Genomic DNA, 24,093 nt, shown 5'->3' with positions numbered 1-24,093 from the left:
ATTTCAATGTTGGCCAAAATAAACTATAAGGTCAATCGACATCTGGCCCAGATTCTGAATTGAATGCCAAAGGGAATTGGCAAGGTTGGAACCTGTGCTGGGAGAGTGACTACCGTAAGAATATAAAATTTAAAACAGGTGAGTTATCTTCTACATATTGTTACTCAATACCGTCTAATGGGGTGTATCGGGCACATAGGGCGAATTGGAAAAGCTGGTTTAGTCTTGTTACTGCACAATATTTGAATATTTTTTACTGGTTTCGGATAGAACAGACATAGAACAACAGAAATAGTGTATCGATTTCCACATTTATTGGCCTATTGTTCTGCTCGAAATATGATCAATTAATCGTAAATAACAAAAATAATGAAATTGTGTATTGAGTATTTTATTTTTATGCAGTTTCTAAATACTTTTTTACAAAATTTGATGATATTTTGACAAGCATGTTTTTGTGATTTTTTTTAATTAATCATAAACTCCAAGAATGTTCAGCTAACAAACGAACCGTTGTCCTCCTTGATCATATCGGCGGCCTTCTCTCCAATCATGTAAACATAAGCTGAAGTGTGTCCCAACGGGGCAACCGGAATGACACTGGCATCCACAACTCGCAGCTTCCGGAGCCCCCGTACCCTCAATCGCTCATCTACAACAGCACTTTGATCTGAATCGTTGCCCATTTTGCAGGTTCCGACCTGGCGATAGATGACATAATTTAAATAATAAGACTTAATTAATAACAAACATGTCGTTACATAATGCCACACCGACGTGGTCATGGTCCGCACGTAGCAGCGCCAGTAGTCGTCATTCTCGATGGCGTAACGCTCGCAGCCGGGAACCTTTGTCCGGTATAGCTCTACGCCAAGTTCCCGAAAAGGCTTCTGGGCGGTAATCGCTAATGCCGTTTTGATTCCGTGAACTAACGCTTGCAGATCGCGATCGTCGTCGAAGTATTGATAGTGAAAGTTGGGATGGTGGTAGGGATTGGTGGACTTCAGAGTCAACGACCCCTTCGTACGGGAGTGCAAAAGCACCGGGAAGTACATGAAGGACCTTTTGTTGAATAGGGGCTTTACGAACGCTTCCATGGTTTTGTTGTTGAGGTTGAAGAAACGCTGTACTGAAGGACTGGAATCAACTGGCAGTGCAGCAGCAAATTGCATTATTTCTACATCTGGTATTGATGGATCTGGATGTTCTGAGACGGGAGTCTTTATGAAAGATATACCTTCAGTAATGGGGATTGTTAATGGCCCGACTCCAAACATGTATTGTACTGCATTGTTAAAATTTATCATTGTTTCAAAATTGATGTTATCGTCGATAGTTTTGTTTACGGTAAACAGTGGTCCTAGCACTCCAGGATGATCATACAGAGTCTGGCCAACAGGTAAGTCCTGAATAATTTTTATTCCTAGCTCAGACAGATGATTGTTTGGTCCTATGCCAGATAACAACAACAGCTTTGCACTACCAAACGTCCCAGCCGAGAGAATCACCTCCCGTTTAGCTGCAACTCTAAAAGTTTGTTTATTTCTTGTGTACTCGACACCGGATGCCGTTTTTGCTGCTTCATCAATCAGCACTTTGGTTGCCCAAGCTTTGGTCAGCACGTGCAGATTTTGACGATTCTGGATCGAGTTCAAGTACGCTCTACCAGCGGACCATCGCTTCCCCTGTTTCATCGTGAACTGAGCGTAAGATATCCCGGACTGTTCCTTACCGTTGTAATCCAGGAATGGTAGACCAAACTGTTGACCACTCTCAACGAACGCATCAACCAATTTCGTTCTGTACGGAGAGTTCTCTACCGGCAGATAACCACCTGTACCGCGTATCTCATCAAAGTCCCGAATCTTTGCATTTTCAACCTTCTCGTAGTACGGGAGCACTTCGTCGTAGCTCCAACCGGTCAGGTTCCACGCGTCAAACTCCCTTCGATTCCCTCTCGTATAAACCATCACGTTGATGATGGTGGAACCACCAAGTCCACGTCCGGCATGCCAGGCACACCGGCGACCTTCCATCGCCAAACACGCTCCTCGCTGGGGCTCCGTAAGATATCCAAAGTTGTAGTTTGTCGATGGTTGGAACGAGACGGCACCGGGCACGGTTTGAATTGTTGAGATTTCCGATTTCCCCAACTCTAGCAGAAGCACTGAGACGGTGGGATCTTCTGACAGGCGATTGGCCAGGACACACCCGGCAGGACCAGCACCGACGACTATGTAATCGTATTCGTTTTGAAGAACTGGTTCAGGGTCGCCGTACGCCATTCCGAAGTATTTGGAGAAGTCAATGAAATCTCCCAAAGTTTGATTTCCATGCTTTCCTAGCTTTGTAAGGTATGATAGTAACTGGCTATGACTGCCGGTAATCAAAGTCAGCAGAACGAAGCAAATTGATCCACTCGTGAATCCACTCATCTCGACTGCAGAACTGGTAGTGCATCTAGGCTTCACCGCACAGCTTTATTTTGCAAGAATGATATCAATTCAAACGATCGAGTTCTAACAATCACGGAAGGGATTTAATTTTCAACCAAATTTAAATTCAAGGCTTTGCTAGCAGGGCTCAGGCGCTAACAACACCTCAGAATGGAGATCACACATCTGCAGAAGGAGTTTAAGTTGTCATCTCGTTGAATTAATTCCACGTCCCAACGAGTGACCTCCGAATCAACACGTGGACTTAGTTCACCAAGGCTTTCAACGAATTGCTAATGTACTAAAAGACGACTATTTTTAACGGAACTTTTGAACTGGTTCCTTTCTTTCGCACATAAAATTAATTCAGGCCGTTTTCGGTATTGCATCCAAAACGAAAAACTACAATCACTTGTTTTTGAAGGTTTTCGGGTTTCTTTTAATCGAAAGACATGTACGTTGGTATTTTGCGTCAAAATTTGAGTCGTTGCACTTTTAGTTTAGTTGCAATCGTTGACATAGGTGGAATCAAAAAAGTTCATCAAAATGGGGTTTTGCATAATTCTAGCGTTAGTTTCAATATTAATTGATTATGCTTTCGCGGAACCCGCTATCGACTTCACCCAATTTTTCGGCTACAATTACGGCAATCCACAGCTGCAATCAAGCTACGACTACATAATTGTTGGAGCCGGCCCTGCCGGTTCAGTACTAGCAAATCGCTTATCTGAACACCCCGAGGTCACCGTGCTTCTACTGGAGGCTGGTAAAAGTGAGCTACCCTTGATCACCAATCTGCCAATTGTGGCAGTCCCCCTGCAGGCCACGGAGTACAATTTCGGGTACGAGAGTGAAGTGCAAAAGTACGGCTGTCATGGTTTGCGCGACAGGAAGTGCAACTGGCCGCACGGGAAGGGCGTCGGGGGTTCTACAATCATCAACTCGATGATCTACACGCGGGGAGGTCACCGAGACTACGACGACTGGGCCAGGGCTGGTAATCCAGGCTGGAGCTGGGCCGAGATGCTGCCGTATCACATCAAGGCAGAACGGGCGAATTTACGGGACTTTGGCGGCAACGGATTTCATGGAGTCAATGGTTCGTTGTCGGTTGAAGACTGTTCGTTTAGGTGAGACTTTTCTTTAAGAATTTTAGGAGGCATAATGTAAAGAAAATTTCACAGATCAAATATTGCTCCGGTTTTCGTTCGCGCTGCTCAACAGGCTGGTTATCGGTATCTGGATTACAACGCCGGTGAACTCATCGGCGTTTCGTACCTGCAGTCTAACACAGATCGAGGTGCTCGGGTCACCAGCGGTACGGCATACCTCGTTCCGGTTGTATCTCGCAAGAATCTCCACGTACTGACCAAGTCTTGGGTTACAAAAGTATTGATTAATCATGGTAAATGATTAGTTATTGATTTTGCGAACAATTTGTTTACTTTTGATGGTTTATAGATTCTAAACAAGCCAAAGGAGTGAAGTTCACGAGAAACAGGAAGGTATTCTCGGTGAAGGCCAATCGAGAGGTCATTCTATCAGCCGGTGCTTTCGAAAGTGCAAAACTTCTCATGCTTTCCGGTGTGGGACCTGCTAACCACTTGACTAGCTTGGAAATACCGGTCATCATGGATCTCCCAGTGGGTGAGCTACTGTACGAACACCCAGCTGTGTTTGGTCCCGTATATCTTCTCCAAAAACCTACGGACAGCTATGTTCAACTGGACGATAACCTCAAACTGAGAAACTATCTTGAGTACTTAAGAGGCCAAGGAGTTTTCACAACCAACACCGTCGAAAGTCTTTTGTACGTCAAAACTCCCGTAGCGGAAAGTTCCGATCCAGGAGTTCCGGATATCGAAATCATGCAAACTTTTACCTCCATGGATTACGACTCCAGCCCTGCATCAAAATTAGCTTTCAGACTCACAAACGAAACTTACGACGGCTACTTCCGTCCGATTCGCAACATACGATCGTTCCAGTATGTGCCAATATTGCTCAAATCTAGAACTAAGGGAAAGCTGCGTTTGAAGTCACGCAATCCCTTCCATCACCCCCGGTTTGAGTATCAATACTTTGAGGACGATCGCGACCTGGATGCGTTGGCGTATGGAATTGAGGAAGCGATTCGAGTGACCTCGCAGCCAGCATTTCGTGAACTTGGCGTTGAGTTGTACTCCCAAAATGTACCAGGCTGCGAGGAGTTCGAATTCAACACCCACGAGTATTGGCGATGCCACGTGCGCGTTCTGACCGCAACTGTTCATCATCAGGTTAGTTCAATCGTCAATAGAAAGTAATTGATAATTCACTGCTGAAATCCTCCGTAGGTCGCCACCTGCAAAATGGGTCCTCCAACGGATCCGGAAGCTGTTGTGGATGCCCGGCTGCGAGTGTACGGTGTGGGGCGACTTCGTGTGGTAGACATTGGGATCGTGCCGGAACCTCCGGCGGCCCATACGGCCGCGGTTGCTTACGGCATAGGAGAAAGAGCCGCAGACATGATCAAGGAAGATTACCGAACGGGGATCACTGGTATACAAATTGATAAAATTGTCTGACAAGTTATTTCATATTATAGGCTAATTGACTCATTACACCGATCAGCACAATTTCTGCGCAGACTCAACTCTAGGGGAAGCATGATTTTTTTTCAAAAATAGTTTGTCTGGGCCGAATGATTTTTCTCCAAACTTTGTATGGAGTGCGGTTCGGTTCTCCTACATATTGCATGCAAATTTTGGGTTGTATGCTGGAGCAATAAACCGCCCTAATTCTCTATAGAAACCTTGGAGAAAAACCATTCGGCCTAGACAAACTATTTTTGAAAAGTTCAAAATGAACGTGATTCTGGGGACCCCAAACTTTGAGTTGAGCCTGCGCAGTCAGTTTTACATTTTTTGTAGGTCAGTGTTTTTTAATTTACTTACTTTACGTTTCAACTAGATTTACTAAGTATTTTAAAGTGTCTGAAACCAAACAAAATTAAAACTAACCAATTTATTTATTTAACCTTTCAATTGAATATAAAAATTAGGTTGAAAAGGTCCATCTTGCAATTTCTTTTTTTTTAATTTAAATCATTCTAATAAAAGTAGCCCAAACAAAAACGACGTTATCGTGCTATCTTGTCGCACGTTGATTTTGACGATTCGGAAAAACGTATTTTAATGTTCGACCTTGAATAAACAAAAACAAACATGTTTTTTTCGGGTGACCATTTTATACATTGTCCCTAAATTTTGTTGAAAAAGATTGCAACTTTTTTCTTATGCAAAATGACAACAATGTTTTGTATGCAAAATGAGGTTCTTAACTCAATTTGGCACAAAATCGCCATGCGACAAGCTAGCACTAGCACGACGATGTGACGTTGTCGTTTTCAAACGGGTTCCCTTTGTTACTTCCGCATCGTAAATTAGCCCTCCGAGCCCACTAATAAATTCGAACGATAACTGAATTCATTAATTTTGATCTGCACTTTACTGATTCAACACACTACTAACCCAAAAAGCGTGATCAAAACAAAACCAAAAATGGGGCTCGCCTATAGATTAGGAACCAGCTTGGTTAACCCTCGGTCTGAACTACATTTGGACCATTTTTATTGGACGACCCAAAACTGGTTAGCCGGTGCCGGCTCTAGTGGTTTCGACTAATGCGTTCGTCGTCACGTAATCCTTTCGGAAGTTCTGCAAAAACAGTTCGTACAAGCCCGTTACGATGTTGGTGGTGATATCGATAGGACCCGATCGGAGTCGGGTCATGTTCACGGCCAATGAATTTGGATAAGTTATATAAGCGGTGATTAGGTTGCCAAAATGGTTCAGTTTCGAAAACAATGTTCAAGAGGTCAGATATTCGCCTGGGTTTGCTGTTAATTTTTTTGGGCAATTAGTGATGTCACGTGTCACGAAGGCAGTTGTTAGCGTCGTACTGGTGACCTTATGGAGCGTGACTGGCATTTCCGCGGAAGAAAGTGCACTGGGGAACTTGATCGATTTCAGTCGAGTGCTTGGGTTGTACTACGGTGATCCGGAACCGGAACTACTTGAAGCGTACGATTACATTGTGGTGGGCGCTGGACCTGCCGGAAGTGTAGTGGCAAACAGGTTGACCGAAGATCCGGAAGTGACAGTGTTGTTGCTGGAAATTGGAAAGGCAGAAATTCCGCTGATTCAGCAGGTTCCAGGACTGTTTGTAACGCAAGCCCTTACGGATTACAACTTTGGATATCTGACGGAACGTCAGCGGAAGGCATGTTTGGGACTAGTGGATCAACGGTGCGCTTGGCATCAAGGTCGAGGTTTGGGAGGGTCGACGATAATTAACGATATGCTGTACACGCGAGGGAATAGGAGAGATTTTGATTACTGGAATGTTACCGGGAATCCCGGATGGAGCTACGAAGAAGTGCTTCCGTATTTTTTAAAATCTGAGGATGCCAAAATCAAGGACTTTGGAAATAACGGGTTTCATAACAAGGGAGGTTTCCTGCCAATTGAGGATGCTGCATATAGATCTCCGTTAGTTAAGGCACTGATCAAGAGTTCGGAAAAGGTCGGTCTTCCCTATGTAGATTACAACGCCTATGAGCAGACCGGATCCTCATACGCACAATTCACTTTAAGAAAGGGAAGAAGGATGTCTGCAGGAGCAGCCTTTCTGCAACCAATTAGTGAACGCAGGAATCTTCACATTCTTACTAGAGCATGGGTTTCCAAAGTTTTGTTCGAGGGAAATTCTGCAGAAGGAGTTACTTATATGAGAAACAAGAAGACTTATCATACTAAAGCCAAACGAGAAGTCATTCTCTCAGGCGGTACATTTGGAAGTGCCAAACTGCTTATGTTATCCGGAATAGGTCCCCAAGATCACCTTCGAGAGTTGGGCATCAAGGTCGTCAGAAATCTACCAGTAGGTGAAACGTTATATGATCACCCTGCAGTTCTTGGACCCGTATTTACAGCATCAAATCTTAATGATGGCAATGAAAATTCAAATTCATTTTTATCACTGCCAAACTTTATGCAATACCTTCAAGGGCAAGGACCTATGTCATCAGCCTTGGCGGAGGGATTCGCATTCTTTCGTAGCCCATTTGCACTATATCCCGACCCAAATTGGCCTGACGTAGAGTTGTTGCAGTTATTCATCAACCCTGGTGACGATGCAACCCCAGCAGCTATGAAATACTTCCGAATTAACAACGAAACTATGGAGCAGTACTTCAAACCCCTCTACCACAAACGAGCATTCATGTTTCTTTCCGTGCTGCTGCACTCGACAACGAAGGGATCACTACGACTAAAATCAACCAATCCGTTCGACCATCCAGAATTCAGGTACCAGTACTTTGACGACGATCGAGACCTAGAAGCGCTAGTCTACGCGATGAAAACAGCCGTCAAGATCACCAGCCAGAAACCGTTTCGCGACCTGGGTGTTAAGCTATACCAAAACAAACTTCCTGGCTGCAAGCACCTGACCTTCAACAGCCATGAATACTGGCGATGCCACGCCATGACGCTCACCTACGTCGGTTATCACTTTGTGAGTTCCTGCGAAACGCTCCAGCAACTTCCAATTAAAACGCATTTAATTTCAACCAACAGGTCGGCACCTGTAAGATGGGACCTCGATCTGACCGGACGGCTGTCGTGGATCACCGGCTGCGGGTTCACGGGCTGCGAAAGCTACGCGTTGCGGACGTCGGAATCATCCCGGAAGCTCCGTCCGGACATACTCAGGCGTACGCGTACATGATCGGTGAAAAGGCCGCCGATATGATCAAGCAGGACAACTACCAACGATGGCGGTGACGATCGTTAAGTTTCAGTGGCTGTGTTAATGTAAGTGAAATTACAGCTTTAGTAAAAATAAATTAAACTTAATTAAAATACTCAACATTAACGGATTTCCCGCCACTTGATGACCGGCGCCTTAACCCGTCAATCAAACTCAAACGTGTGCACTAGTTTAAATCGGCAAAAAATATCACGTTTTCGAAGGTTGCTGCCACAACGCAAACTTGACCAACGAACCACAGTCTCAGGGTCATTTGCGGGAGACAAAAAAAAATTAGAGTATCGAGGAGTGCACACTTGAGTGGATTCAATTTGGAAGAAATGGTAAGTGTATAAACGTGATTGGGGTTTGAAAATTAGAATTGATTTATTTGCATCTTCTACATTATGCTATATATCTATAAGAAATTAATGACGGTTACGAGAAATTGTAATAAGAAGAAAAAGTTTATTTTTTACAAACTAACTTCCTTTGAGCTCAAGACAAAACAAATAGCTGATAACTGATGCAGCTGCAACATCTAGTTCACGGCAATTCATGGATCTTACCCTCCAGGCACGTTCCCAATTCACTCATGAGTTCCTATTTAACCAACAGCAGGACAAGTGTAACAGTTCAGTTTGCAATTATTCCCGGGATTGACAAGAATAATGAAGAATTGTTTTATCTGCTACGTATTATTGTGCTGTGCCGTGTTAACTTTTGTGACCAGTTTAGGCGTAGACATTCTGGTGAATCAATTAACAAAGTTGGGTCCTTACGGGAACTACACGCTGGGAGATTCAGTGGATTTTAGTAAAATTCTCGGACTAGATTACGGTGATCGGAACCCGATACTTCGCGATGGGTACGATTTCATAGTGGTGGGAGCAGGACCAGCAGGGTGTGTCGTCGCGAATCGATTGACGGAGAATCCGAATGTCAACGTGCTGTTGCTGGAGTTGGGTAGAGCTGAGATCCCAATTGCACAGGATATACCTGCGGCGTTTTTATACCAACCGTCGACGGATTACAACTTTGGTTACTTGACGGAACCCCAGAGGGAAGCATGCTTAGGGTTGATAGAGAAGCGATGTGCGTGGCACCATGGACGGGGCTTGGGTGGATCAACGATCATAAACAACATGATTTATACGAGGGGGAATTTTCGGGACTACGACATGTGGAATGCTTCGGGGAATCCTGGCTGGAGCTATGCCGATGTGCTGCCGTACTTCTTAAAGTCGGAAAATGCCAATCTTAAAGAGTTTCAGAGCAATGGATTCCATCGAAAGGGTGGATATTTGTCGGTAGAAGACGCAGATTTCCTAACCTCAATCGCTCCAGCATTCGTAGCAAGTGCCAAACAAGCTGGCTTTAAATACATCGATTACAATTCCAAAGACCAACTGGGTGTTTCATACTTTCAGCATAACACAAAGAATTCAGTGCGCGTGACTTCTGCCAGAGCCTTTTTGAAACCAATTGCAGAACGTAAAAACCTGCACATATTGACTAGAGCATGGGTTACAAAGGTTTTGTTTGATGAGAGTACTAAAACTGCGATCGGAGTGGAATACATCAGAAACAAGCAAAGATTCACAGCCAGGGCGACACGGGAAGTGATACTCTCAGCGGGAGCATTCGGTAGTGCAAAGTTGCTCATGTTGTCCGGAGTAGGTCCCAAGTTGGACCTGGAGAATCTCGACATAAAGGTGATTCATGAATTACCCGTTGGAGAGACACTCTATGAACACCCTGGTGTGATTGGTCCGGTGTTCATTGTGAGAAATCCAAAAGACAACATTGTTAATATCCACGACTTTGATTCAATTCCGGCACTTTTGAAATATTTTCTGCTGAAAGATGGACCGTTATCATCTCCTTTGACCGAAGCTGTGGCCTACGTAAAATCACCGTATTCACCGAAAGAAGATCCGGAATGGCCCGACGTTGAGATCATTCAAATTGGCATACAACTGGGAGCTGATGCTTCACCAGGAGCGCAAAACTACTTCCGAGTCAATGATAGTATTCTGAGTTCATACTTCAAACCACTCTTCAACACAAGAGCATTTATGTTTCTACCTCTATTGATGCACAGTAGGACGAAGGGATCCCTGAAGCTTAAATCGTCAAACCCCTACAACCACCCACTCTTCAAGTACCAGTACTTTGAAGACGACCGTGACGCCAAAGCCCTAGCCTATGGAATACAGGTCGCGATCAATATAACCCGCCAGAAACCCTTCGTTGACATGGGAGTAGAGCTGTACGCCGTCAAACTGCCAGGCTGTGAGTCGTTTCAGTTCGACACATTCGAGTACTGGGAGTGCCACGTGAGAGTTCTTACGCTCAACTTTTACCACTATGTACGTGCACCGTAAATTACGCGATCATGAAGCAATAACGGCTCTAGCTTATCATCTTTGCGCAGGTTGGCACGTGCAAAATGGGCCCCCGAACGGACGCCTCGGCCGTGGTTGGTGCTCGCCTGAGGGTTCATGGTATGCAGAAAATTCTAGTGGTAGATATTGGCATCATTCCCGAGGCGCCGACGTCACACACGGCTGCCGTGGCGTACATGATCGGCGAGAAAGGGGCTGACATGATCAAGCAGGACAACGGGCTGAGTTGATTTGTTTGGGAGAGTTGGGCACTCTTCTTAGAACCATAACTGAACATAAAAATTAGGCCTCTTTTATGCGCTTTTAAGTGTTTTAACAATCACATCACCTCACTTATACCGATACTGCTGGCTTAGTTCAACGTAATCATTAAAACAAAGTTTCGATTGACTGCGAAGGTTCGACCTACACGCAGCCTAACCATTTAAATAACCATGTTTCAAACTCAACTAGATTTAGTTGGGCAAGAACAGTTCTAGAACGCGCTTGCTGGTGCAGGACTCGCATACTCCTCTATGATGGTACGCGTACTAACAATCGTGCTCATTCTGACCGGATTATTATTGAGCGATTCAAATAAACGTGAAAAAAGAAGTGTTGTTAAGTTACTAACCCAACTGGGACCCTATCGCAACCAGACATTGGGGAATTTCGTTGACTTCTCGTCGGTACTCGGACTGTACTATGGTGATCCGAATCCAAAAGTGCGCAGGTCTTACGACTTTATCGTTGTTGGGGCTGGTCCTGCTGGCTGCGCCGTGGCCAACAGGTTATCGGAGGATCCCACGGTGAACGTGCTGCTGTTGGAACTGGGCAAAGCAGAAATGGCAGCGACTTCGGGCGTGCCGGCGACATTTTTGTGGCAGGCTTCTACCGATTATAACTTTGGCTATGTTACTGAACGCCAGACTGGGGCTTGTTTGGGTATGGTTAATGAACAGTGCGCGTGGCATCATGGACGAGGATTGGGCGGTTCAACTATAATTAATAACCTGATTTATACGAGGGGCAACTTTCGGGACTACGACATGTGGAACGCTTCCGGTAATCCGGGATGGAGTTATGGAGAGGTACTGCCTTATTTCATACGAGCTGAAGATGCCAACTTGAGGGACTTCCAGAATAATGGTTACCATGGAACAGGTGGATATTTGTCTGTGGAAGATGCCCCATATAGGACGTTGCTAGCTTCGGCGTTTGTGAAAAGTGCTCAACGAGTAGGAATTCCATACATCGACTACAACAGCCGGGATCAGCTGGGAGTGTCGTACATACAGTTCAACACAAAACGTGGACTGCGATGGACGGCTGCAAGGGGTCTGCTGAACCCGATTGCAAACAGAAAGAATCTTCACATTTTGACAAATGCGTGGGTAACAAAAGTTCTTATTGATGAGAAAAAAAACACTGCTTATGGAGTAGAATACTCCAGAAATAAGCAGACATTCGCGGTCAAAGCCAAACGAGAAGTCATATTATCTGCCGGAGCATTTGGAAGTGCCAAACTGTTGATGTTATCAGGGATTGGTCCCCGCAATCATCTAAAAGAGCTTGGTATCAAGAGGATCAAATCGTTGCAAGTTGGAGAAACTCTTTACGAGCATCCAGGAGCGATAGGTCCCGTATTTTTGGTCACAAAACCAATTGACAATAACATCAACTTCGAAAGTATTATAACAATCCCAAACATCATTAGTTATGTCTTTGGAAGAGGGCCGTTCACGTCTGGAAATACTGAATCTGTAGCGTATGTGAAGACACCGTACTCTCCGTACGCTGATCCGAACTGGCCAGATGTTGAAATAATCCAGATTGCACTGCAGGCAGGAGACGACCCTTCTCCAGGAACTCAAAGCTATTACCGTATGAAAAGCTCCATCATGAATCAATACTTCAAACCGCTGTTCAACACACGAGCATTTATGTATTCTCCACTGTTGATGCACTCTAGAACGAAGGGGTCAATGAAGCTGAAGTCTACCAACCCGTACGATCATCCTATCTTCAACTACAAATACTTTGAAGACGAACGTGACCTCAAAGCCCTCGCGTACGGCATTCAGGTAGCCATCAACATAACCGGCCAGAAACCGTTCATCGACTTGGGGGTCGAGCAGTACACGGTTCCGCTTCCAGGCTGCGAAACTATCGAGTTCAATACGTTTGAGTACTGGCAGTGCTACGTGCGGGTGTTGACCACGACCTTCTACCACTACGTAAGGATTGATGTAGGTGAAACTTGCAGTCGTTGACCGCATCGTATCGTTTCAGGTCGGAACGTGCAAGATGGGACCCGCCTCGGATCCTACCACGGTAGTCGATGCCCGGCTACGGGTTCACGGAATGAAGAACCTGCGTGTCGTTGACGTCGGGATAATTCCGACACCCCCCTCCGCCCATTTGGCCGCATTGGCGTACATGATAGGCGAGAAGGGCGCTGATATGATCAATAGCGTGGTTCACGTTTCTATGAAAAAGACAAAAGTTGTTATTTTGTCTTGCATCAACCGGAATTTCGTTCTTTTATGTCCCCAGAAGCACTCCTGAAAATTTGAGCCCATTTGGTAAGGTCTAGGAGCTCCAGTTTTAATTTGAAATTTATATGGGATTTTGATTTATTTTCCATGGGAAACTATCTTTTTTTACATTGTATTAGGATTTTTTTTTATAAATCGATGAAATGACTTGATTCTAATAGTAGGAGATAGGTTTTGAACTGGGGAACAACTTTGTAGAAAATACCAACATGCTAGGAAGTGACCCTTTAAAGATACAGATACTTTTAGATGGTGGCTGGCCCCTTCAAAAGCCACCATCTAAAAGTATCTGTATCTTTAAAGGGTCACTTCCTAGCATGTTGGTATGTTCTACAAAGTTGTTCCCCAGTTCAAAACCTATCTCCTACTATAAGAATCAAGTCATTTCATCGATTTATAAAAAAAAAATCCTAATACAATGTAAAAAAAGATAGTTTCCCATGGAAAATAAATCAAAATCCCATATAAATTTCAAATTAAAACTGGAGCTCCTAGGCCTTACCAAATAAGCTCAAATTTTCAGGAGTGCTTCTGGGGACATAAAAGAACGACATTCCGGTTGATGCAAGACAAAATAACAACTTTTGTCTTTTTCATAGAAACGTGAACCACGCTAATGATCAAGCAGGACAACGGTTTGGCCAATGGGTAGTCGGGTTAAGTTTGTAATAAATTACAGGTATCACTCCCACGACTGTTGTTTATTAGTGTACAAACACTTGTTTTGAGCCGGACTAACCGGCCGGCGCAATTAGCTGTGGGCTTGGCGATAACCATATTCACCACACACCAGACTTGTTCAGATCCTTGCACCTTCATTCAACTAACCATGTTCTAGCAATTCAGTCGTATTCGGGCTGTTCTAGATCGTGGTCGACGGTTGGCTGGACCTCCGCTACAATGCGTTTATTAGCAGTTATATTGAGTTTGACCGCACTTGTTCTAGCTGATGTTCGCGATAAACGATCTGTTGTGAATCTTTTGACGCGATTGGGTCCTAACGGAAATCAAACCCTCGGTAATTTCGTTGACTTCACTCCACTGTTTGGACTGAACTATGGAGATCCGAATCCACGTTTGCGTAGATTGTACGACTTTATCGTAGTTGGAGCAGGTCCCGCCGGCTGTGTGGTGGCCAATCGGCTATCGAAAGATCCTAGAGTTAATGTGCTTCTACTGGAATTGGGTAAAGCTGAGATGACCGTTGCCCAGGATATTCCGGGGTCGTTTATTTTTCAAACCTCAACCGATTATAACTTTGGATATCTTAGTGAAAGGCAAAAAGGGGCATGTCTTGGGTTGATTAACCAACAGTGTGCGTGGCATCATGGACGAGGCTTGGGAGGTTCCACGATCATCAACAACATGCTGTACACGAGAGGAAATTGGAGGGACTTTGATCTGTGGAATGCATCCGGCAATCCGGGTTGGAGCTACAAGGAAGTGTTACCGTACTTCATCCGAGCTGAAGATGCCAACCTGCGAGACTTTCAGCACAATGGATACCATGGTAAAAGAGGTTACTTATCAGTCGAAGATTCGCCGTACAGAACCCTACTAGCTCCTGCTTTCGTGAAAAGTGCTCAACGAACCGGACTTCCATACATCGATTACAACAGCCGGGATCAGCTGGGTGTGTCATACTTTCAGTTCACGACGCGACGTGGTTTGCGATGGTCGGCAGCACGAGGACTGCTAAACCCAATTAAACGTCGAAAGAATCTTCACGTGCTCTCGGGAGCTTGGGCTACAAAAGTCCTCATAGACGAGAGTTCAAACAAAGCTTATGGGGTTGAATATACCAGAAATAAGCGAACATTTACGGCTTTAGCGAAACGTGAAGTAATTTTATCAGCCGGAGCATTTGGAAGTGCTAAACTCCTCATGCTTTCTGGCATCGGGCCTAGAAAACACTTGAAGGAGTTAGGCATCAAGAGGATCAAGTCTTTGCCGGTTGGTGAAACTCTGTACGAACATCCGGGTGCTATTGGACCCGTTTTTACTGTTTCGAAGCCAATCGATAAAAACATCAACTTTGAAAGTCTTATCACTGTACCCAACGTGATCAGCTATGTCTTCGGTAAAGGACCGTTTACGTCAGCGTTCTGCGAAGCAGTGGCGTACGTGAAAACGCCGTATTCACCATACTCTGATCCGGATTGGCCAGATGTTGAGTTGATCCAAGTTGCGCTGCAACTAGGAGATGATCCTACACTGGGCGGACAGAACTTTTTCCGGGTGAAGAGTTCTATCCTTAATAACTATTTCCGACCTCTCTACAATACCCGGGCCTTTATGTATCTTCCCATGTTGATGCACACGAGAACGAAGGGATCCATGAAGTTAAAGTCCATCAATCCGTACGATCACCCCGATTTCAAGTACCAATACTTTGAAGACGATCGCGATTTGAAGGCCATCGCACATGGCATACTAACGGCCATCAACATCACCGCCCAAAAGCCCTTCCGCGACTTGGGGGTCAAACTGTACACGGTTCCGCTGCCGGGCTGTGAAAGTGTCAAGTTCAACTCCTTCGATTACTGGCAGTGCTACGTGAGGGTGCTCACGACGACCTACTACCACTATGTGAGTTTTAACTGAGAGTTTGAAATTTACTTGAGCGTAACCTCCTCGAAACTCGTTACAGATCGCAACTACCAAGATGGGGCCGGCGTCCGATCCAACTGCCGTGGTTGATGCTCGTTTGCGTGTTCACGGTGTGAAGAACTTACGCGTTGCCGATGTCGGAATCGTCCCAACGGCTCCCTCGGGTCACATCTCGGCTATTGCGTACATGATTGGTGAAAAAGCTGCCGATATGATCAAACGTGATAATTATTTGGATTAGATTTGGAATATACTTGCCGTAACTTTGTGTGTGTATAGATTACTTTTGAAATAATATAGGTAAGGATTTACAACCTAAATAAACACAGTTGTATTAAGTTATATAAAATATCGCATTAGAGCTTCAACCAAGCGAAGAACATGATCGTAAACACCCGCGCAACACAATATGAAGAACATTAATCATCGATCGTCAAACAATAACAGCTCGATTAAATTTATTAGCTGACGCATTACACGCATGGTAGCAAAGCAACGCATGAATGATCGCTGCTGGACTCAAGTCAACCACCATTTCTCCCTGGCACACCCACCTGATTGCAGCAATGTAGTCAACTTGTTAGCCATTATTGTAATTACACCGGCACACGCTAATGTCGCATTTCTCCCGAGTACAACCAGTAGTATCATGGACCGTTGTTCTTTCAACAGGTTTTACAGCTTTCGGACAACACCGCCAAAACCACGGCTTCAAGCGTTCACGGAACATTTCCAGTTTATTGTTTTTGAGCTGTAACTTACCCCTAACTTAACAACTAATCGACAGTGCGTTGCAGATTCAAAATAAACTATTATCCTCCTTGATGAGGTCGGCTGCCTTCTCGCCTATCACGAAGCTATGCGCACTAGTATGGCCAGTTGGGGAATCCGGAATGATTCCAATGTCCGCCACGCGGAGTCGCCGAATGCCGTGGACTCGCAACCGTGGGTCTACCACCGCTTCCGGGTCACTCGCGGGACCCATTTTACAGGTCGCGACCTGAAATGAAACAGACAGTCAGCGTATTGAACGACGTTAAAATCAAGTTGAAATGTCGACCTGATGCTGGAAGGTGGCTGTCAACGTTCGCACGTGACACCGCCAGTAGTCCAGCGTGTTGAACTTCAAGTGCTGACATCCGGGCACCTTGTTGGCGTACAACTCCACGCCCAGCTTTTCAAACGCTGGTTGAGATGTTACTCTGATAGCTTGTAGAATGCCGTACACCAACGCTTCCACGTCACGATCATCCTCAAAGTACTGATACTTGAACTCTGGGTGATGGAATGGGTTGGTTGACTTTAGTCGCACCTGACCTCTTGCGCGTGCCTTCAGCAACAAAGGAAGGTACATAAATGCTCGCATTTTCTGCAAAGGTCGGAAGTACGCTTTGTCCACTTCATCCGACAACTGGTAGGCAAACTTGGTCGACGGGGACGAATCAAACCCGAACGTCAAATACGACTGCATAATCTCTACATCGGGCAGGTCCGGGTCAGGATCCTCCGCCACTGGCGATCGCACGTACAGCAAACTCTCCACCGAATTCGATGTCATCGGACCGCTTCCATTCCTGAACCTCATAAACTCACTCATCGTCGCAACCTGCTCCAGACTCCTCAACCCATCCGGATCATTGTTAACGACGAAAACTGGCCCGAACACCCCACCATGCTCCGTAACTTGCTCCCCCACTGGCAAGTCCTTCAACACCTTGATCCCAAACTTCTGCAGTTGCTTCGACGGTCCAACGCCCGATAACATCAGCAGCTTGGCACTCTCGAACGCCCCAGCCGACAGTATCACCTCCCTCCGGGCGTTGACCACGTAGCTACGCCTCTCGCGTACAAACTGAACCCCGGTGGCTTCCTTCGTACGGGAATCGATCAGCACCTTGGTCGCCCACGAGCGCGTCATTATGTGCAAATTAGGCCGATGGACAATGTCCTTGAGGTAAGAGTTGCCCCCGGTGGCGCGGCGCCCATTGCGGGTGTGGGCCTGCAGGAACGAAACTCCGATCAGATCGCCCGAGTTGTAATCCAGATAGCGGTAGCCGGCCTGCTGGGCTCCCGCGACGAAGGCTTCGGCGATTTTAGATCTGGTGGTGGAATTAAATGAGTTAAATAAACAATGAAATTTTTTGGCTTTTTCTGAAGTCCTGAAGGAATAATAATTTTGCAACAAAAAAAATATGGGTCACACAGAAAAAAATCAATTCCCGTAATCGTGAATTAAGTTCACGAATGTGAGATCCACGAAGGAATTTATTCATGAGTATGGTGCATTTGCACCATAAACGTGAATATATTCCTTCGTGGTTCTCATAATCATGAACTGACTTCACGGTTTCGAGAATTGATTTTTTTCTGTGCATTTCAGGTCTCTATTGGCGAGATACAGCGATTGACCTGAAAAAAGTTTGATTTTACTCAGCACTCGGAAGTACATGGTGTACTTTTCAACAAAAAGGGGAGAATCCCGCATAGTTCTGTTTTTATAGGTGAGAAACTTATTTCGGATTTGAATTCATAGGACAGAGTGCAGCGCAAAATCAAACTTTTTTCAGTAAAATCGCTGTATCTCGCCAATAGTGCATTTTAGTTTGAGGTCTACATTGATAATTATGTAAAATTGTCCGGGAAACACGATGGTGATAAAATAAAACAAATAAAAATATAAGGAATTGGTCAAAACTGAATTTTAATACTTAAAACGTTAAAATATAATATTAGTGGACATTTAAGGGTTGAAGTTTTATTTTTATCGAATTCCTTGGAAAATTTTCTATGAATTGCAACCTGTCGAAAGTATTTTGCTCAAATAGTTGCAAAGTTATGATTAAAAGAAAAAAAATGTTTTTGAAAATCGTCAAAAAAGAGGGTGGTGCCATAATCGATACAAAGACCCCCGGTGTTATACCCACTCCAAAATGTTTATTTAGTAATTCTATGGTAATACATTGACATTTAGTTAAATTAAAAGTTTGCAAAATTCAGTTTGGATAAGTTTTATATAGAATTTACAGAGTTATATAAACTTTTATACTAAGTGGTTAGTAAACTTTATATTCAATCCAAATTATTTTTTTCAATCAGTCAAGGATGCCTTTTTGGAAATGGGGGACTGAATTTATGGTGATTTGTCAACAAATAACTTTATTTATTTTAATTTTTCGAGAGGTGTACAAACTTTTTTTGCACCTTTTTTGATTTGTGTAATAGTATTTGTAACTTTTTATAGAAATAATCTTTTCATGAGCTTTTTGTAGCAAAATGTTCGGCATGAGTTTTTGAACAAAACGTAGTACTACACGCAAAAAATTTTTTCCGAATGTTACATCATTTATGATGTAACACTTTTGCACGTCATTAAACATTGAAATTTAAATGTAATTTGATGTAAATTTGCAACAAATTATATGTAAAAACATGATTTTACGTGTGATTCAACCGTTTACATCGAATCTCATGTTTACATCAACTGAATTTAAATGTGTTTCATTTTTTCCGTGTCGAGTAAATTCACATATTTTTTTCTGTGTAGGTTTCTGTCAAACTTTAAATTGTTAACATGTTTCATCACAAAATGTGTATTGTGCCCAAGGGGTCTAAATACTTTTTTTACATACTGTAGGTGTCCAAAGGCTTAATTGTTTTGGCAATTAGGGTAAAACAATATGGCGTTTAACTTCAATTCGACACATTCTTGAAATTTAAAAGTGTGGAACTTTGATTTTAAAAAAATACATTGTAATATAAGCGTGAACCTTTTAGTGAAAAGTTCATCAAATCGTTCTGAACATTCAGTGATCGATTCTATACGCAAAAATAGGCTGGAATTTGAACAAAATTCATGCAGTTGAACCTATCGGCCTAAGAGTTTGTAATTTTGGGCCATCCATGCATGAAAATCGACAACATACTTTTCCTGTCATTCTTGAACGACGAAATAGCCTACTTTTCTGTACCAAAAATAACAGAATCGAATAGCAACACTTTTCAAAATAAATGCTGAAAAGTTCTACTTTTCAACACTGAAATGGATGCTGAAAAGTTGAACTTTTCAGCACTTGTTTCGAAAAGTAACACTTTTCAACATTTTTTTGATTTAAACGATTTATTGACAAAATACATGAAAATTTGACATAAAATTTCACTCAGTGTGTGTTTTTTTGGAATTGCAAAAAATGTTGAATGGAATTCGTTGCAAAACTTGATTTTTTCAGCACTCTTCGTATTTATCCAACTCGGTGAACCTCGTTGGATAAATATACGACTCGTGCTGAAATAATCCTCTTTTTGCATAAACTACTATTTTAGTTTTTAATAAAAGCAGGCTCCTTTTCATAAAAAAATGGGCCATTTTGTTCTACAAAATTGACAAATTTTCACAGATTTGACAAGAAATTCCTCCAGGGCCATATTTTGACCCAAAACAAAGCCAACGTTGATTAAAAACTAAAACCTAGATTTTCATACAACGCCAAGAAAACCCTAGGCCGTGAGATCAACTGCATGAATTTTGCTGAAATTTCGTCCATCCCCCTTTTTCGTATTTTGTGGGCTACGGAGGCATGGCGACTAAAACCCGTGAGGAAAACTCTAATTAAAAATAATTAAATACTTTGCAAATAATTTCTAAAGTTTGATTTTTTTAAAGTTACTGTTCAACAACTGTAAACTTGCATTTTCTTTTTGTCACTGTAAATATTGCATAAATGAACAAAATAACTTTTAAAATGATTTTGTGAGCAAAAACGGAAAATTAGAAAAAAATATAATGGAAAGTCCATATCTGCAACGACACAATCAGTAAAAAAATAGAAAAAAAAAAGTGGAAACAATTTTTGTGTACAATCTAACAAAAATAATTCTGCGAAAAAAAATGCATTGCTGTTATGACTTGCAACAAGCAATGAAATTGAACTTTTTTTTAGATTGAGACAACTTTTTATAATGAGCATGCACATCACCTTCGTCAAAATAAACACTAAATATTACACACTGCATGTACAATTTTTGCAAACACAAAAAAAAGTTGCAACCGAAGGGATTCAAACCCAGCACCAACAGTAAGGACTGGCGCCTTAGCCCATGATATGAGCATGATATTTCGATCAAGTAGATTTCCCATACTGATGGGCTACATATTTCAGGGTGTTAAATGACAAAAAATTGCATAAAATAATGCAATATTTATTTTACACCCAGCACTTTTACACGCAGCTGGAATTTTACTTTTTTAACTGTGCACCGACAAAATTATTTTTCAATCACTTGTTTAAAAAAAATCGAAGTTCTGACAAAAAAAAACTTTTCAAGTTTCTAGAATTATAAAACAACTGTACTAGTAAATAATTCATCTTATAATTTTTTTCAATTCAGATTTTTGAAAATGCTCATCCATTTTTCTCCACAAAACAAGTTCAGGTTTCACTTTGTTTTTCTAAGAGATCCAAAATTCATGTTTGGTTTAAAATTATGATTGGAATCTAGGACGAATGCGGTAACAAATTACCAAACATGCAATATATAAATGTCAGCAGGACAGCATTTATTTGCATTGAGATCGATGACACAGACATAATGAAATTGTGAATTTTATTTGCATAGTTGCATCGAGCCAAACAAAAGTTGACCAACCTGACAGGATCCCCTCCCCCTGTGCGTAAGACTCACCTGAACGGACAATCCTCCACCGACAGTCGTCCACCCTTGCCGTGGAACCCGTTATCTCCAAAGTCCTTGATGTTGGCATTCTCCAGCTTCTTGTAGTATGGCATGATCTCGTCCCAGCTCCAGCCCGGGTTCCCTGCGCGTGCCCACGCATCGTAGTCCCGTTTGTTCCCGCGGGTGAAGATCACGTTGTTGATGATCGACGATCCACCCACACCACGACCGTGAGCCCAGGAGCATCGTTTGCCGCGAAGCCCTTGACAGCCGTACCGCTGGACCTCGGTTTGATAACCAAAGTTGTAATCAGTTGAGGCTAGGGTAGGACCTAGGAGCGGTGGATCGGAGAAGACCGGTATTTCGCCTTTGCCAATTTCAAGCAGCAGAACGGTCACCGATGGATCTTCGGAGAGCCGGTTTGCCAAAACACAGCCAGCAGGGCCTGCGCCGACGATCACAAAATCGTACTCTTTACGTAACTTGGGATTGCCGTAGTTGATTTCGAACAGGTCTGAAGGCAGTCCGTAAAAGCCGTTTAGCATTGTCCGAAAGTCTAGCAGGCCATCGGTGAATGTCCCCATTCCACCCAGTAGGAGGAGGATCACGACGAGAGCAAGGTTCACTACACTTGTGGGACGCATCTTGGTTAGAACTACCTGTTAGAAGGTTGGACCGAGACTGGTCACTTAACGAACTCAACGCACCTCGCCACAGGCCCAGTTCAGGAACTTCATCAAGGTAGCAACGATTAAAAAAGGTCAACGTTTTTATTTTGTCTCCTCTTCTTGTTTTCTTCCTGTAACTTCCCTCAACTTGCACCAACAAAACACACTTACAAGAAAAAAAACGATTAAATCACTTCTTCGTCCTCTCCCACCCTCAGGGTCCAGATGAAAGCTTTCCTTCCTAAATGGAACCTCTCAACTTTGATCTCTTCAACTGCGGTGATGATAATGATGAAGACTGTCCCCCCCTCACTTAATCGCTGGGCGACTTTTTGCAGCAATCGCGCCAAACTCGCGCCAACCAAACGGACTGGTCACACCTCTCGCGATCGTGTCTACCAACGGTCTGATCGCGACGTGCAAACGCGGCTCATCAACGAGCGTGGGCCACACAGTCGGTCGGTGGCGCTTCTTGCCCCACTGCTGCGCCGTGTGTCGCGGTCAAGTGCGCGCGCGCGCCCAGCCAAGTCAGTTCAATCAACGACAAAGACATACATACATGCAAAAGTTGCTTGTGGCCGCTTGGGGCTTTGGGGGCCTGTGGCCAGTACCAGAGGGTCTTTAATTTGTTTTGTGCTTGTATGGAGAGAGATAAGGCTGGAACAGTGTTGCAGGATTTTTCTAGTATCATAAAAAGACAAGTATGTTAAGCTTAATTGTAATTACAAGCTTTGTTTATATTGCAGAAAATATTCTCGAAGCTTCTGCAGACATAATACAACAACATCAGATTTTCTGCTTGGTGTTGTCTAATTAAAAATACGTAATTATAACAATGTGTCGTTTCCACTTCTTCTCGTGCCCTATTTTCGACATCCTAAACTGGTTTAAAATTTGTGTGTCACGGCACATGTATCACGTAAGATTAAATTGAATATTTAGATGTGGTTTGTTTTCGCGATGAAATATACACCAGCTAAAATTTACAGTTAGAATAAACTTCTAAGCCATAATCATAATTTTCGATCGCTAATACTACAAAAAAAACTTTAAAACACATAGAATGAGGTTAAATTTCAAACTAGTTTATCAGCAATCATCATAATATTGAAATTTGATCTTAATGAGTTTAAAGCTGTTGCAACAAAACGTTTAAATTAAGGAACAGACACAAAATGACATAATTAGTAAATCAATTTTCTAATTCGAATCTTTTTCAATTTCAATTAAATTAATGTTTTATTAGAAATAAACAGTACTGCACTGTCGTTCTACGCATAATTTTCCCATGTTCGAAAAAGTGCAACTGAGAAAAACGCGATTGAAATTTTTCGACCGTTTTCTGTGTTTCTACGCATAATTGTCCCGTGGGTCTATATTCTCCCTATAAGTCGCTAATCATCCTAGTTACACGGAGAAAAAAGAGTTCCCAAAATCGTGAACAAGCGTTCATGAAAATGGGAACCTCGAACAAAGTGTTCAAATCCCATGGTACGATTTTGAAAAACGTACCATGAAATTTGAACACTTTGTTCGTGGTTCCCATTTTCATAAACGTTTGTTCACGATTTTGGGAACTCTTTTTTCTCCGTGTAGCAGTTTATTTCTCTTATTAGTAATCCTCTTGCTATACAACAAGTAAACAAGACACAATACCTCGTAAAACTTATGATTTCATGCCAAAATACTTGGTGGGACAATTATGCGTAGAAGTTCAACGATGGGACAAACAGACTTGGTGTTGTTTTTCAACAGTTTCCGAACAAAGTACTAGATTTTATGTGTTTTTCTTAAAGTATACATCAAATTGAACATAAAACTGTCAAAAAGTCAGAATCGACCAAAAATTACATGGGAAAATTATGCGTAAAACGGCAATGCAGGTCAAAAGGTCCATCTTGACAGCAAGTTCAAAAGAAAGCATAGTTGATGCATCGAAAAATTGTTGTCTTGATTTTTTTTATTTTATTAT

At 43.0% G+C, this 24,093-nt stretch overlaps 7 protein-coding genes across 7 annotated transcripts; 5 read left to right on the top strand and 2 right to left on the bottom strand.

Annotated features, from left to right (window-relative positions):
- Positions 1–468: 468 nt before the first annotated feature.
- LOC120423735 (glucose dehydrogenase [FAD, quinone]-like) lies at positions 469–2,435 on the bottom strand. Its single transcript, XM_039587644.2, has 2 exons — positions 762–2,435; positions 469–701 (listed from the first exon to the last, which is right to left on the bottom strand). The coding sequence occupies exons 1-2, from the start codon at positions 2,433–2,435 to the stop codon at positions 495–497; spliced, it is 1,881 nt and encodes a 626-aa protein (XP_039443578.1). The 3' UTR covers positions 469–494.
- A 546-nt stretch (positions 2,436–2,981) lies between these two features.
- On the top strand, positions 2,982–5,087 carry LOC120423734 (glucose dehydrogenase [FAD, quinone]-like). Its single transcript, XM_039587643.2, has 4 exons — positions 2,982–3,565; positions 3,620–3,840; positions 3,897–4,714; positions 4,772–5,087. The coding sequence occupies exons 1-4, from the start codon at positions 2,982–2,984 to the stop codon at positions 5,000–5,002; spliced, it is 1,854 nt and encodes a 617-aa protein (XP_039443577.1). The 3' UTR covers positions 5,003–5,087.
- Positions 5,088–6,311: 1,224 nt separating this feature from the next.
- LOC120423733 (glucose dehydrogenase [FAD, quinone]-like) lies at positions 6,312–8,332 on the top strand. Its single transcript, XM_039587642.2, has 2 exons — positions 6,312–7,994; positions 8,057–8,332. The coding sequence occupies exons 1-2, from the start codon at positions 6,342–6,344 to the stop codon at positions 8,261–8,263; spliced, it is 1,860 nt and encodes a 619-aa protein (XP_039443576.1). The 5' UTR covers positions 6,312–6,341; the 3' UTR covers positions 8,264–8,332.
- A 567-nt stretch (positions 8,333–8,899) lies between these two features.
- LOC120423747 (glucose dehydrogenase [FAD, quinone]-like) lies at positions 8,900–11,026 on the top strand. Its single transcript, XM_039587663.1, has 2 exons — positions 8,900–10,600; positions 10,666–11,026. Exons 1-2 carry the CDS (start codon positions 8,900–8,902, stop codon positions 10,864–10,866), a joined length of 1,902 nt encoding a protein of 633 aa, XP_039443597.1. The 3' UTR covers positions 10,867–11,026.
- Positions 11,027–11,034: 8 nt separating this feature from the next.
- On the top strand, positions 11,035–13,790 carry LOC120423753 (glucose dehydrogenase [FAD, quinone]-like). Its single transcript, XM_039587668.1, is given in 3 exon segments — positions 11,035–12,867; positions 12,869–13,090; positions 13,773–13,790. Coding segments are annotated over 3 exon segments (1,956 nt in total). The 5' UTR covers positions 11,035–11,151.
- Positions 13,791–13,809: 19 nt separating this feature from the next.
- On the top strand, positions 13,810–16,347 carry LOC120423757 (glucose dehydrogenase [FAD, quinone]-like). Its single transcript, XM_039587672.2, has 2 exons — positions 13,810–15,762; positions 15,824–16,347. The coding sequence occupies exons 1-2, from the start codon at positions 14,074–14,076 to the stop codon at positions 16,022–16,024; spliced, it is 1,890 nt and encodes a 629-aa protein (XP_039443606.1). The 5' UTR covers positions 13,810–14,073; the 3' UTR covers positions 16,025–16,347.
- Positions 16,348–16,493: 146 nt separating this feature from the next.
- LOC120423758 (glucose dehydrogenase [FAD, quinone]-like) lies at positions 16,494–22,606 on the bottom strand. The gene is made up of 3 exons (XM_039587673.2): positions 21,463–22,606; positions 16,844–17,882; positions 16,494–16,783 (listed from the first exon to the last, which is right to left on the bottom strand). Exons 1-3 carry the CDS (start codon positions 22,095–22,097, stop codon positions 16,583–16,585), a joined length of 1,875 nt encoding a protein of 624 aa, XP_039443607.1. The 5' UTR covers positions 22,098–22,606; the 3' UTR covers positions 16,494–16,582.
- Between the last annotated feature and the right edge of the window lie 1,487 nt (positions 22,607–24,093).

The sequence above is a fragment of the Culex pipiens genome, chromosome 2, assembly GCF_016801865.2.
Source record: "Culex pipiens pallens isolate TS chromosome 2, TS_CPP_V2, whole genome shotgun sequence".
Lineage (NCBI taxonomy): Eukaryota > Metazoa > Arthropoda > Insecta > Diptera > Culicidae > Culex > Culex pipiens.
This window is presented reverse-complemented; position numbering and strand designations above follow the sequence as displayed.

Excerpts from the sequence above, each read along its gene's own strand:
- LOC120423735 (XM_039587644.2), bottom strand. The coding sequence starts at position 2,435 with ATGAGTGGATTCACGAGTGGATCAATTTGCTTCGTTCTGCTGACTTTG. Across the intron at positions 702-761 it reads CCACGTCGGTGTGGCATTAT|GTCGGAACCTGCAAAATGGG; the intron begins GTAACGACATGT and ends ATCTATCGCCAG.
- LOC120423734 (XM_039587643.2), top strand. The coding sequence starts at position 2,982 with ATGGGGTTTTGCATAATTCTAGCGTTAGTTTCAATATTAATTGATTAT. Across the intron at positions 3,566-3,619 it reads GTTGAAGACTGTTCGTTTAG|ATCAAATATTGCTCCGGTTT; the intron begins GTGAGACTTTTC and ends AAAATTTCACAG. Across the intron at positions 3,841-3,896 it reads AAAAGTATTGATTAATCATG|ATTCTAAACAAGCCAAAGGA; the intron begins GTAAATGATTAG and ends GATGGTTTATAG.
- LOC120423733 (XM_039587642.2), top strand. The coding sequence starts at position 6,342 with ATGTCACGTGTCACGAAGGCAGTTGTTAGCGTCGTACTGGTGACCTTA. Across the intron at positions 7,995-8,056 it reads CCTACGTCGGTTATCACTTT|GTCGGCACCTGTAAGATGGG; the intron begins GTGAGTTCCTGC and ends TTCAACCAACAG.
- LOC120423747 (XM_039587663.1), top strand. The coding sequence starts at position 8,900 with ATGAAGAATTGTTTTATCTGCTACGTATTATTGTGCTGTGCCGTGTTA. Across the intron at positions 10,601-10,665 it reads CGCTCAACTTTTACCACTAT|GTTGGCACGTGCAAAATGGG; the intron begins GTACGTGCACCG and ends ATCTTTGCGCAG.
- LOC120423757 (XM_039587672.2), top strand. The coding sequence starts at position 14,074 with ATGCGTTTATTAGCAGTTATATTGAGTTTGACCGCACTTGTTCTAGCT. Across the intron at positions 15,763-15,823 it reads CGACGACCTACTACCACTAT|ATCGCAACTACCAAGATGGG; the intron begins GTGAGTTTTAAC and ends AACTCGTTACAG.
- LOC120423758 (XM_039587673.2), bottom strand. The coding sequence starts at position 22,097 with ATGCGTCCCACAAGTGTAGTGAACCTTGCTCTCGTCGTGATCCTCCTC. Across the intron at positions 17,883-21,462 it reads GTGGAGGATTGTCCGTTCAG|ATCTAAAATCGCCGAAGCCT; the intron begins GTGAGTCTTACG and ends TTCCACCACCAG. Across the intron at positions 16,784-16,843 it reads CAGCCACCTTCCAGCATCAG|GTCGCGACCTGTAAAATGGG; the intron begins GTCGACATTTCA and ends GTTTCATTTCAG.